This window comes from Scatophagus argus, chromosome 16 (assembly GCF_020382885.2).
Source record: "Scatophagus argus isolate fScaArg1 chromosome 16, fScaArg1.pri, whole genome shotgun sequence".
Lineage (NCBI taxonomy): Eukaryota > Metazoa > Chordata > Actinopteri > Scatophagidae > Scatophagus > Scatophagus argus.
Genome location: NC_058508.1, coordinates 11,972,306 through 11,986,577, shown reverse-complemented (window position 1 = coordinate 11,986,577; position 14,272 = coordinate 11,972,306). Strand labels below are relative to the sequence as shown.

The 14,272-nt window shown below is 40.8% G+C and overlaps 1 protein-coding gene across 1 annotated transcript; it reads right to left on the bottom strand.

Moving 5' to 3' along the window:
* Positions 1 to 71: 71 nt before the first annotated feature.
* LOC124073963 (heparan sulfate glucosamine 3-O-sulfotransferase 6-like) lies at positions 72 to 12,576 on the bottom strand. The gene is made up of 2 exons (XM_046416546.1): positions 11,663 to 12,576; positions 72 to 1,631 (listed from the first exon to the last, which is right to left on the bottom strand). Exons 1-2 carry the CDS (start codon positions 12,175 to 12,177, stop codon positions 1,013 to 1,015), a joined length of 1,134 nt encoding a protein of 377 aa, XP_046272502.1. The 5' UTR covers positions 12,178 to 12,576; the 3' UTR covers positions 72 to 1,012.
* Between the last annotated feature and the right edge of the window lie 1,696 nt (positions 12,577 to 14,272).

The following is a 14,272-nucleotide window of genomic DNA, read 5'->3' as shown; positions in this document are numbered from 1 at the left end:
TATGTGCATCCTCAATTTACTTAATATCTTGTTTTAAAAAAGGATAAAATATAGTACACTGCACACCATGTAAGATAAAACTTTACTTCACAAAACAAAGAATCTGAGTCAGAATTAAGGTTTTATACACACCACTGTGCTTTGTGTAATTTATACATGGAGCTTAAAATGGTTAAAAAAAAAAATCACAGATCAAAACAGTAATTTACTTGTTGAGTGACGGTGGATACAGTTGGTGCTGTCCAAGGCAGTTAAAATAGTGAAGTAGCTCTGAAGGAAAAAATATCTACAAATACCTACAAATGGAATGTGTGTTTGTGTGATTTCTGTTGTTACACCTTTCATATTTACAGATGAGGTATTATTGGTATATCAACTGCACCGTACTAAGAAATATCCTGTAAAATTAAACTGAAGTATGTGGCATTTGACACAGTAAATGAAATGAAAATACAGTAAACACAGTAAAAGTAACACTGCTAATGACTGTAAAGAAATAGTGGTTTATCATGGAGTATGACATTTTTCCCAATGTCCAGTCACTTTTATGTCTTACCATTAATAAATACATTTCTTTCATAAAGGAAGTCTGTAACTGTTGTATTTCAAATCAACAGAAACTATAAATAGCTTATCTTATAAACAAAACTTAACAAAAATCCAAAAATGATATTTAAATCCAATGTTTGCTTTCCCTTTGGTGTGTAGTTTGTGATAGGCAATAACATTAACACACAAGCATGAAAATGGTTTAATAACTAAGCCATTAACTAAGAGAGTAACTTACATTTTGGCAGCACTGCGTCCATGTCGGGTTATACTCTACCACAAACAATGACAGTCCATGTGCTGCATGTCATGTGGATTACAATGAAACAGAATTCAGTCTGTGGACTTTGTGTTCATCTACCCCATCCCTGAGAATGTTAATCCTGTGGAGTATTAAACAGTCAAATTTCTCAACAAAGTACGGGACTGACTTTAATCTGGATTATGACAGGAATCTCTTCTCTTAGTCCCAGCCAAAGTCTTGTCCACTCATTTGGTAAAAATGGTGGTTAAAGGGCCTGTAGAAGTCTCGGAGTCTCTGCAGGACCTCAGTGGGGATCTGGGGATGGGGTCTGCCCTTAGACTTTCCAAGGCAGCGAGGTCTGCTGCTCCCCTCTGGCTTTTTCAAGCAGGGAAAACCTTTGGTCTGGTTGAAGTAAAAGTGTTTGTCTGAAATTACCCTTTTCAGACCCAGAAAGTCCTGAACCCTGCCCATCTCCCCAGCTGGATCAGACACCAGCCGCTCACCGCTGACAAACAGAAAATGAGACAAGGGGAAGTACTGAAGCCAGTTCTCCAGATGTTTGGCGTAGAGGCCGATGCGCACTGCGCTCCATGTGGTGTCAATCAGACCTGTGGTGGAGTTCTTCAAAGCCAGGCTCTGGAAGGATGGAAGACCTGGGTTCTTAGATAGTGTCTGGGTGTAGTCAGATACAGCCCTCGTGACAGGATCCCTGACCACCACAATGAGTTTGGTTTGGCAGTTCATAGTGCAGACACGACCAGGAGCCTCCTTTGTGACAAAGTAGCTGGGGGTCTTCTCCATGGTGATCTGACCATCCAGTGTCCGAGGCATCAAGTTCCTAAATAGAAAAAGAGAAAGAAACTGGTCAGACTAACAACGCAACACTGGCATATTGCATATCCATACAGAGTTGATAACGGTCTGTCTGCTGTTGGGTGCTAAACGAGTTGGTTTACCAATGCTTTTTCACTGAAAACAGCTGTCGGCTACTTTTGGAAACAACAGCAATGAGAGCAGTGAGGGTGAACTGAAGCAGTGACATTGTGGGCCTGAAAATTAAAACTAAAAAAAGATACCAAAACACTCTGGAGAAAACTGCAGAGTTGGGGATGCTTCTCTGTGAAACACTGTGAGAAACCTCTTTCACGTTACACATAGACATTTGGGCAATTCTTAATGTAAATTAGTGCAGCTTTACAAAATTAGCGGTTTAAAAATTCTAATTTACTGATTTCAGTGAAAGAACATCAAAAGATAACATAAACACATTATATATACTGAGTATAAAAGCACCCCAAGATCTGTGTGATTAAAGCTTCATACACTGTAGTGTGTTTATGCTCCAGAGGCCCAGGCAGCCCATGTGAGACTCAATGTAAGGCCTGCACAAAAGGACCGTCTACTCTTGATGGGCCTGATGAGTCAAAACCACATAAGCCTCAAGAACCACTTAACAGCAATTTCCTACAGACCCCCCATCCCCCACCTCCCCCACCCCACCACATCTTCCTGCAAGAGCAATACAGCCCACCACCACCTTTACCTCCCGTATGGCTTCATACAAGGACCCAAATGTGTGCCGGAAGTGCAACAAGGAGGGCAAACTGCTAAGCTCAGATTGTGTGTTAAACATATGGCTGCAGCGAGGAGAATATGCCAGTACAAAGGCATGTGCTGAACTACTGATTTTGCATAGTAATAAGCTGTATATTATTCTAAGCTAATAGTTTTGTTTAAATAGCCTATATTGTATATTTAAAGTTTCTAAGTTCTCTACAAACTGCACATGCTTTAAATTCTGACGGTCCTTTCTCATTGATTTGATTCAACAACATCTCATCGCAGCTCAAACTAGCTGTCACGTCTGTTACACAGACTGCTTTCATTCAACGCTATCTGGTAAACTGGCATTGTCGGTATTTGAAATATCTGGTATTTGTTCATGGGTCTACATTTCACACTGACAGACTGTGTGAGGCAAAATTGTGGTGGATTTGGATTTCAGAGACAAACTGTTTTGCATGACATGGATGATGAACAACGTTTAAAACAGCCAATGAATTGTCTGTAGTTCATTGTCTCAGCACATCTTATACTGTATTACTGGAAACAGGGAGCTTTCATGTGGCTTCATATAAAATGAACAAGTATTGGAGTCTGTCTGCTTTATTTGTTTCAGATTGTAAGTCTGCATCGAGTCCAGACGTCAATGACTCAGGCCAGTCAGAAATGCAGATGGATGTCCTGGGGTAATTCATTTTAATTTTGCCAGTTATTCTAGTGAGATTGTCAGTGGTCAAACACTGTTGCTGTGATTATTTTTTAAAAATAAACCTCATTATCCATGAAGAAATGGTTGTTGGAAAAACAACAAGAAAAGCAAAAATGTTAATCAGTTTGAGCTGATCAAACAAACAAAAAAAAATATCAAGAAACAAATACAGTCTTGTTTGCCATGTAGACAGACTGACTTAATTTGAGTCTGATGTCAACATCATAAATGTTAACTGAAACAACCAGAGTTAGACCAAGTGTCAAAATGAACATGTTTTCAAATTGCAGAGGAGATCTTAAAGGAATAGTTTCATATTTTTGACAAGAAAGCCTTGTGTCTTTAGCTACAGTAAACATGAATCTAGCTAACAGCCAGTTAGTTTAGCTTATAGGAAGGGGAAACAGCTAGTCTCGTGCTGTCCATAGGACAACAAAATCCACCTCCACTCCCTCTAAAGCTCACTAGTTCACGTTATATCTGGTTTGTTTAGTCTGTACAAAAAAGTAACCTGTTGTGGTTTAAGGGTGGTTATGTGCCAAACTATTTCTTGGCCCCTTGTACACAAAATGTTGTTTTTAACTTTGGTCCTTCTAATGACTAAGCAAAAAAGACATGCTGAGCATTGGAGGTGCTGGATTTTGGAAACTAATCCTATGAAGTTTGCCAAGTTGCCAAATATAACAAGCTGAATTTGCGGGAAATAATATGCAGTTGATGCATAGGATGTAAGTAAGTAAATCAACTTAAGGGGAATCAAAGTGTAGGCTTAAAATTGTATGTTAAAGGGTTTATATTTAGAGTGTGCTGCAGTTATGAAGAACCCTTCTGTAGTTCTGCTTTATTTAGTTATGCTAAGAAAGTATTTGCTCTCATATGACAATTCCATGACCAAGAGAAGAAAAAAGTTGTTCTCTGGAGTCTCTGGAGTTGTTCTTGTGTAAGTTTCAAGTTTCCCTTTTTACTTAAAGTTAAGCCATTTCAATCCACCTCCATTAAATGATCCCCATAATAAAAGACCATTAATTGATTATTGTCCAACAACAAGAGCTGCAAATGGCCTTTCGCTGCCTGTCTGTCCTCTGTTTATCTGTGTCTAATCAATACGTCTGTCTCTATATGACAGATTGCTTAGTGTGTGTGTGTGGACTTGTGTGTATGTGAGCGTGACACACATCTGAGCACAGAGGTGTCAGTGTTTACTGATGAGAAACCGAATGCTCGTCTCCATCTCTGTCCTTTCCTCTCCCATCCATATTCTTAGATTCGTCCTTCACTCCTTGACATAAGTGTCACTTCAGTAATTGACCATAAGTTGTCTTTCCATACTCATGCATAGTTAATGAATAGTGCCCCCCCCTCTCTCCTCAGGTCCCTATCTCCCTCATCACAATCTGTCTCATTATCAGAGAATCAATAACAGCCATTTTCTATCATAAATCTGTGCCTGTATGTGGTGTCAGGAGAAACTGTAAACAGATCAGGGATGATTAATTTCCTGTCAATTTTCTTGTGCATGTAAATCCCTTCTCATGCTATATGTGTGTTTTACAAACACAGCTCTCTGGTTTAACTACAGGAACAACGCCTTTGAGCCTACTGCATCTAAATGTGCAAAGAGAGTAACTCAAGGCACAAAGATGTTTTCTATTTAACCAAGTATTGGAAAGTCTTGCTGACTGGCCACATTAGTCTGGAACTCCCTGCTGCTTAAAGGATATAGCACTTTTCTTCCCTGAAGTGCTGCAGCGCTGATTACACTACTGATATCTTGTAGGCAGTCTGGAACAGAAGATTAAATACTAACCCTGGCAACAAGGATGTGGCCAAGAGACTTCCTGCCCCCAAGATTATGGGTTCTCCTGCTGAAGTGCTGCAACTACATCCCCTGTAGCGCCCTGACAAAAGGCTTTCTGCACAGATAGTAGATCTGATTGTAGAGAAAAAGATCCTAAAAATCCAATTATCGTGAAATTTCCTAAACAAAAACAGACCTTAAAATTCCACGGGTTATTATATTCATTTACTGGACCATCTACGCTAAAAACCAAAGGACGCTTCTGCTCTGGCATGCGTCTCTACGTCAAAACGCTTTCATAGCTGAGATCCAATTAATGAAGCAGTGGAAAATCGAGGCTGTAAAAATGAGCAGGAGAGCAAACAACAAACTGAGGGAAAACATTTCCCAGCAGTGCTGCCACGCTCAGAGGACAGAAGGAGCCTCAGGGCCACGGACGGCCCGTCAGGCTGACAAGATGAGTGTGGGAACCTTGATTTACGCCTCCATGCCTGGATAAAACACATGTTGCTATTTTCCTCTAACCAGACAACAACAAAAAAAACAACAAAATAAAATTAAGTTCAACAAGCAACAAACTGCAGTTGAAGAAATACTTTGGCATTTTGGGAAACATGCCTATTTGCTTTGCTGCCAGGAGTTAGATAAGAAGACTGATCCCACTCTGTCTAGCTACACAAGAATATTCATGAGCGTAAATTAAGGAAATGGTTCACCATTTTGGAAGCTGTTGCCACTTGCTGTCTGGTGAAGAGCCAAATGAAAAGATCCGACCTCTGTCATACCTTTCCATTAAACATTCAGCTACAGCTAGTTAGCTTAGCTTGGCATAAAGACTTCACCATGAGAGCATGTCAGCAGGCCACTGATGCTGTCTACATGTCCTTTATCTGGACAGAAACCTGAGCAAGCAACAAGGCCTAAAAGTGTCATGGATGGCAAAGTTGGAGAGAAACACAATGTAGCCTGAGGACGGACATGAGGCCGAGCAGTAACATTATAAACTTATACTTCACAACAGCTAATAACATAGTGTCTATCAGAACTAAAGTAATATTCGACACACACACTCAAGCACACTAAACACTTGAACCAAGTGTCAGCCTGGATGTGCCTACTGAAACCACCCATCACTCCTCTCCATGGGAAGGAAATGGATGGTTAGATCTCTCTGGAAAGCCACATGACTGGTAGAAAGGCCATTGCCACCCACAGATTTTAAATACAGTGTTATTAGATTATGTTTTTCCTATGAATAATGATGTAGTAATGGAAGGAGACAAGGTTTTTCTCAACAGGAGGTTAGCTGAAGAGCTATACTTCCACAGAGACTACCACATTTTATATTTTTATTTTTGCTTGTTTACAGCAGGATATCAGTACAATGAATCTCTCTGTCTCTCCATCTCTGTGTGTATGTGTGTGTGTGTAAGAGAGTGGGTGGATGGGGGGTAAAGTGATGCACATCTGTGGGAAAAAATACTTTTTGTTGGTCAGTGGTTAATTACTGACTGAATGACATATGAGTGTCCAGCCATAAGTGGAAGTCTTAACAGGATGTCAGCATTTTGCACATGAATATATATTTTGATATTTTAACTCCTGCATTATTTATGTCTTGACTTAGATTATCGTTTTCACATTTCTCGTATTCCCAAATGGTGTTGAAGGTTTTGAAGTTTGTTACCCAGTCCTGGTTAATTTGACATACATTAGACTGTGATCAATCTTGAGGCTGTCCACAAATGTCCTCTTGCTGTTTCCAACAAAACCTCATTGAATAGCAGACTTGTGTGAACATACAAATAGAGTCAGCTACAGTAGATGACTGTGCTTGCACACTGCTCTTCCCTGGGTGACGTATTGCAGACTAGCAGTGTGGTGGATGAGGAGTTTGTGCCAAAAATGCAAAATCTTTCATGCAATATTGTGCTTTAACGGTGCGAATGGATAAAGTTGTAGGTTATTTCAAGCCTGACTATAGTCTGCAGGGCGTTTCAAAACTGAGAAAAAAGATTGTGATTTAGATTGTGGATCTTCATAGCGTTTAAATAGACCATGATATTAAGTTTTGGCCAAACAAAACTTTATAATTGCAGCTCTCTTTTATTACAGTTAGGAAAATCACACTTAGAGACGCGGATCCATTCCAATCATGTAATCGTTGACAGCGTGTGATAAAATCATTGTTTCTAATTTCCCAGCGGTTTTTGTACCTGCCGGATTCTCCTGTTTTCACTCTTCTGTTATTCTTTTCTGGAATCAGCAGGGCTACAGAGCACAACTACCAAGTATCTGGAGCATTTTACTTTGGCCAACTGACACAAAACCGTTGTTTCTTCACACAGCATTTTCCTCACCAGCTAAGTGCAGTCTGACACCACTGAAACCTCCTCAAGATTTTACAGGCGCCCCCAAATACACCACAATGCACCTCAAATTATTATAATTTGCACCATATGGGGCGTGAGAGTCGGTCTTTTCAAACCTTTTAAGATCACCAAGACCCAACTTCAGCCAAACCTCACCACCATTAAAACATAATACAACTCAAAACTACGGAGACCACTTCCTGGTCTGTTACACCAATCAGTCGTGTTCAGCCTCTATCACTAATGGCCTTGGGGCTGGACACGGAATGAGGTGTCGGGAAAATCACCCTCACTCTGGAAAAGACCGTCCCATGCACATTAGAGTCCATTTTCGTCATCTCAGCTGTCAAAAAAACATGCTAAGAATTTCAGTCCTGCCCCTGTAAAAGTCCAGATTGACAAGTCTCAAGTCAAGTCTCAGGTCTCAAGTTTTGAGTTCTAAACAAGCTGTTAGGCAGTCTTCATGAAATGTCTGTGATTTTCAGCCTCCATATTGGCACTTGGCTGGCGTTCCTTTTGCACCCATGGTGTTAACATTAGTTGATTCACGAAATGGAGGGAAATAATTGATCGGACATTTTTAAATATTTGGGCTTCAGGGAAGACATCAAGTGTTTTCAAGTCAAAGGGCTCAAGTACAAGTGAAGTCACAACCAATAAAGCTCCAGTTTCCCATCAGTGTACAAGGACGTTAAATATCGTGGTATTCTGTCACGTCCAGTCTTTCGATACATCTTTAATGTATTTTTAAGTGAATGCAACAAAGATGGAAACGACTGCATAAATGACTGCACTAATCTAACTATATGAGACAATAGATATGTTTCATGAAATATATTACACTAATCTAAAATACACATCCTTTTTGATGTTTGTGAGTTCTGATGACTTATTAAGATGTCAGTGCTCCATCTCTTGTAACAAAGTCTGGATTTATAGAAGTAAAAGGATGAAGAAGATTTTGTGACTTTATTTCAAAAGCTCATTCTGATCTAATGAAACTGATCCAAGTAACTTGATGTTAGACTGAAAAGCTGCATCTCATTATTTATATTTGTTTACATTATTATTATTATTTACCTGATATCATCACTTCATATCCTTACTTATAAAAATTGGTCTTTTTAAGGATCAGTGTAGTTGCTCTTTGCCCTTGTGCTGCTGACCTTAAAGGATTTATACTATATTTTTACAGCAATCCGATCAGACATGGCCTTTGGTGTCAAGACTGTAGGTCAGCCAATTGACAAGCTTTCAAAATATTGATGGAACTTGTGGACTGCTATTTTCCTCAAATAGAAATTTAGAAGGATTTCTATTATATTTTTCTCATCTTTAATGTCATGAAGGAAGAAAAAAAAGCAGACTTAGAAGTTACTCATTTCAACCCACGTCATGGTGACAAAGCCATGACAATCAGAGCCATTGTGCCATGGAAAGCTGAGGTTTTTCAGTTTTCTGTGGTGGCTCTCAAGTTCCATATGAATCCCATCCCTTCATAAAGTCCCCTTAAGGCCATAAAACAACACAGAAATTCATTAAATCTTTGCTTCATTTTGAATGCACTCTGTGGCTTTTCCATTCCCATAATGGGCTTGTATGCACACATGCAAACGAGGGGAAGCGTTTGGATGGAGAGACAGACTGGGTGGAGAGGAAAGAGAGAAAAAGCGAGAGAGAGAGTAGGCTGATTGGATCAGTCAAGATAAAAGCAATGGACAGCACACATGAATGAGGTCTGAGTTTGTGTCACAGAAGACAATACTGTTGGAACGACATGCTCGGGAGGGTAACGCTGCGTCTCTGAAGTGTCTCCAGTGTGGAGATCCGCAATATCTGACACACGACTCTCATGCATCTGTTAAAATCGCTGACAGTTTGTGCTTATTTCTCCATCCAAGACATGTGGAAGCAGGCAGAGTATCGCAATACACTAACTGCGGTTAGAGACGCTTATCTGAAATGTGACTTTGGTAAAGACTACTCACTATGAGATTCTGACAAAATGACAAAATCTACAAAACGATTAATAATTTTCTGATTTGCATGTATGTGAATGAAGTTTTTTCTATAAAATATGGTTAACATACAAGTACACAAAGGTCATAAATGTCTGAAACGGAGAGTCGATAAAGTAATAAGACAATGTAGATTAACTTGCGCTGTATTAAGATTAAATTAAGGATCCTGTGAAATATTTACATCCATATGCATCAGAGAAATTTGAGCCCGTTGAGGTGCAGATGAAGCGAGGAAGTTCTACAAGATAAAACATCAGGGTGGCTTATCAGAGCATATGCAGCAGTCTGATACCGAGTTAGATGAGGAAGGAAATGTGTGTGTGTGTGTGTGTGTGTGTGTGAGCTCTGAGTTGAACCTCTGTTCACTGACAGTCAGGTGAGATCTACTTGCTTGTTCCACATGGATGACTTCTTACTGTCACACACACACACACACACACACACACACCCCACCACCACCACATCAAGCGGCTTCTCTGTGGGTCACTGCAGATGACAGCAAACAGATTTTTCCCAATTTCTGAGATTCAGTGACAACAGGGGGATCACGTTTCAGTGATTTCACCCAGGATCACATTGCTGCTGTCTCTCTTGTTGTTGTTGAGCCTTCCAACACATCTCCACCTCCAGCTTCAGCTCTGTTTACTTACATCCAAAGTAGGAGCTAGCCGAAATTAAAACTCAACAAAACTACAGTATTATTAGTAGCTCAGAGAACTGGTTTAATCAGACAACATTTCCCTGCAGTAATTTGATAAATTCATATAAATGTCTCTGAAAGAGCAACACACACAAAATGCTGAGACATTTTTTTCATTGTGAGTTTTTTGTGACTGTATCTACAGACAATATGGCAAATAAACTATTACGTCATTTATAAAAAAAACATTTGCTGTTTCAAGTTTCTCAGATCTAAGGATTCGTTACTTTTGCTTTTCCAGTTGCTCTTCTTTGTTATACGCAAGTTAGACAACTGATTATTTTTGGTTTTCATGCTGTTAATTGAACAAAGCAATTTAAATACATCACAGTTTTTTTCTGGAATTATGAACTTTCACAGACCGTGTTAGTGTTGCTGCTGTGTTATAACACCAAACACAACTACAACTTAAAGCATGACGACTTTACAGCACCAGTCAGGCTAATTAAAACACACAGAAACACACATAAAACATTGCCTGGAAACAGCAGGTCTGCCACAGGTATTTCCTCATAAAGACATCCTTCACACTAAAGGAAGAGGATGGAAATGTGAAGCAGAGAAGAAAGAGTGAGAGAAAGCAGTGTGGAGGTTGAATAAAAGTGATAGAGACTGATGCAAAATAGGATAAATGTGGCATAGAGAGACAAAAGAGGAGAAAAGTGCAAGAGATGAGTAGTAGATAAGGGCGTAAACCTGTATGGGTATGTAGTGCATGTGTGTGTTCATGGGAAAAAAGAGAGGAAGCTTAGCAGCATGCTAAAATTATCAGTGATGCAAGTGCTTCCATATGTCTTTCTGTTCTCAGTTAAAATGCAGCTAAAGCAGTTAAAAAAAAAGAAAGTCAAAAGAAGATTAAATTACACCAAAGCATTTGTTTATCAGTGTTCCTCATCCCGTCAAACTCCCCTCTCTCCTTATGGCACCTTTAAAGCTTACAGGTCCTAAATAGTATTTTGGCTCAGATGAGAAGTTTGAGCTGGGATCCTCTCTAGGAGCTTGTATAACATCTGGAGATGATCAGGATTCAGCTTCATCCAATCCTAAATCATCCTTCTTTAGGGCACTCAAATGATAGTTCTGGTCAGCCTGGTCACCCCCAAATCAGCTGCTGTCACTGCGACAGTAGCCAATGAACATTTTGTGCCTCCGCATATAGCACCACAAAACACACTGTGGCGTGCAGCCAAAACCTGATATGAATGAAGTGCATCAGTCAGGTTTATAAAGCGTTCACTGTGATGTCTGCATGAATAAGGTGGGGACGTTAACGTCATGTTGAAGTGTATAAATGGTGTTTAGATGACTGTCAAGATGATGAAGTGCTCGTGAGAGACCCCACGAGCCCTTTCTGATCCACACTGCAGCATGCAGGGAGACTATTGGCTTATGGTGATGTGAACAGTACACGGCTGTCCGGTCTATTGACAAGGAGACATCAGCACGTCTGCACAGGTGACTGCCTGCTGCTCACCTCACCCTTCAGTCCGCAGTATCCTGCACTTCACGGCACCCGAGGCCAACACAACTGTGGCATCAAATAGTGAATTTGTGGTCAGTGTGGTGCGTGTTCATGACAGATTAAAACTCTAAAACCTGCCTTTATTTGGGCATATATAAGTTGATGTAATCATAGTCAGTTGCTGTCAAGGCTGAACTAAAAGGCAGCCTAAACTTGAATGTGTGTTCGTTGGCGTCTTCCTTACCTGTACCACTCCAGTCCTTTGTCATAAAACCTGTCGAAAAAGTGAGGCTCCGCGCCGACCGCTCTCACGTCCGGATGGATGCGAAGAAACTCCAGCAGGGCGCGGGTTCCTCCTTTCTTCACGCCGATTATAATCGCCTGCGGAAACCTTTTGGTCCCGAAAGTGTTGGACACGGGGATGCCGTTGTCCTGGGCGCTCTCCTTGGCGCTGTCCAACACGTGTTGAAGCAGCCGTCCCGGCGCGTCAACCTGTTCTGCGTCCGGGGAGGCTTTGCGTGCTGTCGTGTCAGCGAGGAGACGCGGCGATGGTCGCAGGTCGTCCAAAATGCGGCGATGATCGTCCAAAATGTCATAGTCTAACGATTGTTGGTTGTATAAAGCTCTCGGAGCCGAATCGCACAGTCCGGTGAGGCAGTAGAAGAAGTAGATGAAAATCAGGACCATGGTAAAAAACACCGAGACTTTGGACAGCACCTTGCCAAAGTTGAACCTGACTCTGCATCCACTACATCCCATGAGTTGATCTCCTGCTCGATGCTAAAGGGCCAGAACCGGGACAGCATGCTTCTTCTTCCTACATTGATTGGAGATGATGCTGGTTAATTTATCTCGCAGAACCTGTTGCGCAAAAGTGAAGCATCACATGGAGAGCTTCTACCAGCGGCGGACTGGAACAGTGGACTTGTCAGAAATGATCCTCATAATCTTTGTCTCATCTTTTCATAAAACGCTAAAATTGTTCCATGTCAGTCTAAAAATTTTTTAATGTCATTTAACATGACTGGGCTGTTTGCAGTCAGTTGAGACTTGAAGCCTGCTGTTTCGGTGCTCTCTGAAGTCTTCTAATCCCTCATTCAAGGTTTCTCCTCTGCTTTTCCTACGCCCTTTTTTACAAGTCTCCACCCCTGCCTCCTCAAGCTATAGATAAACATGCTTACATATAGAGGCTCGGTTTGTAGCCTGTGTTTATTTCTATATGGCAAACATATTCAAACATATTGTTATTATTTAAAATCACTTTATGATTTATTAACATACATCATCCATAAGAAACCGCTTGATGCGTACTAAAACCCCACTGGGAAAACGAGGAATGCCTGAAGTTATTTATATGATATGTGTTTGTGGAACTTTGTAACACTGAAAAAAAAGAAGGATCTTAAGCACTTTATTATGAGGTACAGGAACATCAGTGTTTTACAAATGTAAGCTGACCCCGCAGAGGAAAATCCTCCTTGCCCCTTTGAACCCATATGATATACGTCTCCGTCAGCCCCGTGAATAAGAGAAGCCCTGAGGATGTCTATACAAAACCTCTTGTACTCTCCCTGCACCCTGAGACTCAACACTGAAGCAAAACGTAGCCGACATGGTGACAAGTCCCCAGACACAAACCTCCAAAACAATACAGACCTGATGGGAGGAGGGGGCCCCACAACATCCCTGTCCCATAAATACAGTATCTAAAGGCTGTGTCACCGCTGGGGCAGTAGAGGAAGGATCGGCGTTGGGATATTCCCCTGACTCTGTAAAGCTGGGGCAGGTATAAAGTTTCTTCTGGCAAAGAGATGGAATTCAGACTTTGAACCTGACTAATACACCAAGCGGCTGTTTGAATGGATGAGAGGATGGAAAGAGAGTGAGGGGAGGAGAAGGGGAACTGAGGTAGATAATCTGAGGTGTGCACACACACACACACACACACTCCCACACTCAGCCCAAGGGTACAGTTTCAGAAAGAGATAATAAATGAATTTGGCAAACTCACTGCTTTGATTAATTGAGGATTTTATATTTTAGGATCTTTCTCTGTACCCTCAGAGAAAATACAAACTGCCTGAAACGAAAGCCGTTTCTGAACTGGGCAATAAACATGTTCCACCATAAAGTTGTGCATTTTAATAAGGGGGTCTATGGGGATCGACTCACTTTTGGAGCCAGCTTCAAGTGGCCATCGGAGGAACTGCAGTTTTTGGCACTTCACTGTTCAGTCCCGGAGGTTTCCACTTGGTGAAAATCCATTAAAATAGTAATTTTGCAGGAAAAAGAAATTAATTGTGAAATATAAAATGAACTGACATGCTCTCTTTTGCTTGCTCTGGTTTTAAGGAATAGAAATGCTTTCCTTCCTTGCTAACTCAAATGCAGGGAGTTAGTCCATGAACCTGGTCTGTCGCTTTCTTGATGTGACTGGCAAGTTCAAGCTCCATGTCATCATCAAAAAAAGCATTGCCGCAGACTGAATGGACCCTCTTACCCTCTCCTTGCTGCTCTCTTTCAATCATCTTGTGAAGCTGAGGCTCTACTTGTTTGCCTTGCCGTCTTGATTTTTTTTGTAGAATATCATTAAACAGTACTTAAATACACCGGTTATTCTGTAGCCTTTTTAAAATTTTAGGGGGGGGGGGTAAGCTGACCCATTGACCTAATACTACTGACACATTTTGGCTCAGATTCACAGATACGCTAAGTTTATTACCTTCTTGTGTAGCTTACTTTGATTTAAAGTGATGTTTAGTAATGTCCAAGATGTATCTACTGGAATTAGGATGAATTCAATTGGCTTGACAAAATCTGTTTTTGTTATTGTTGTTGTTGTTTTTTTTTTTTT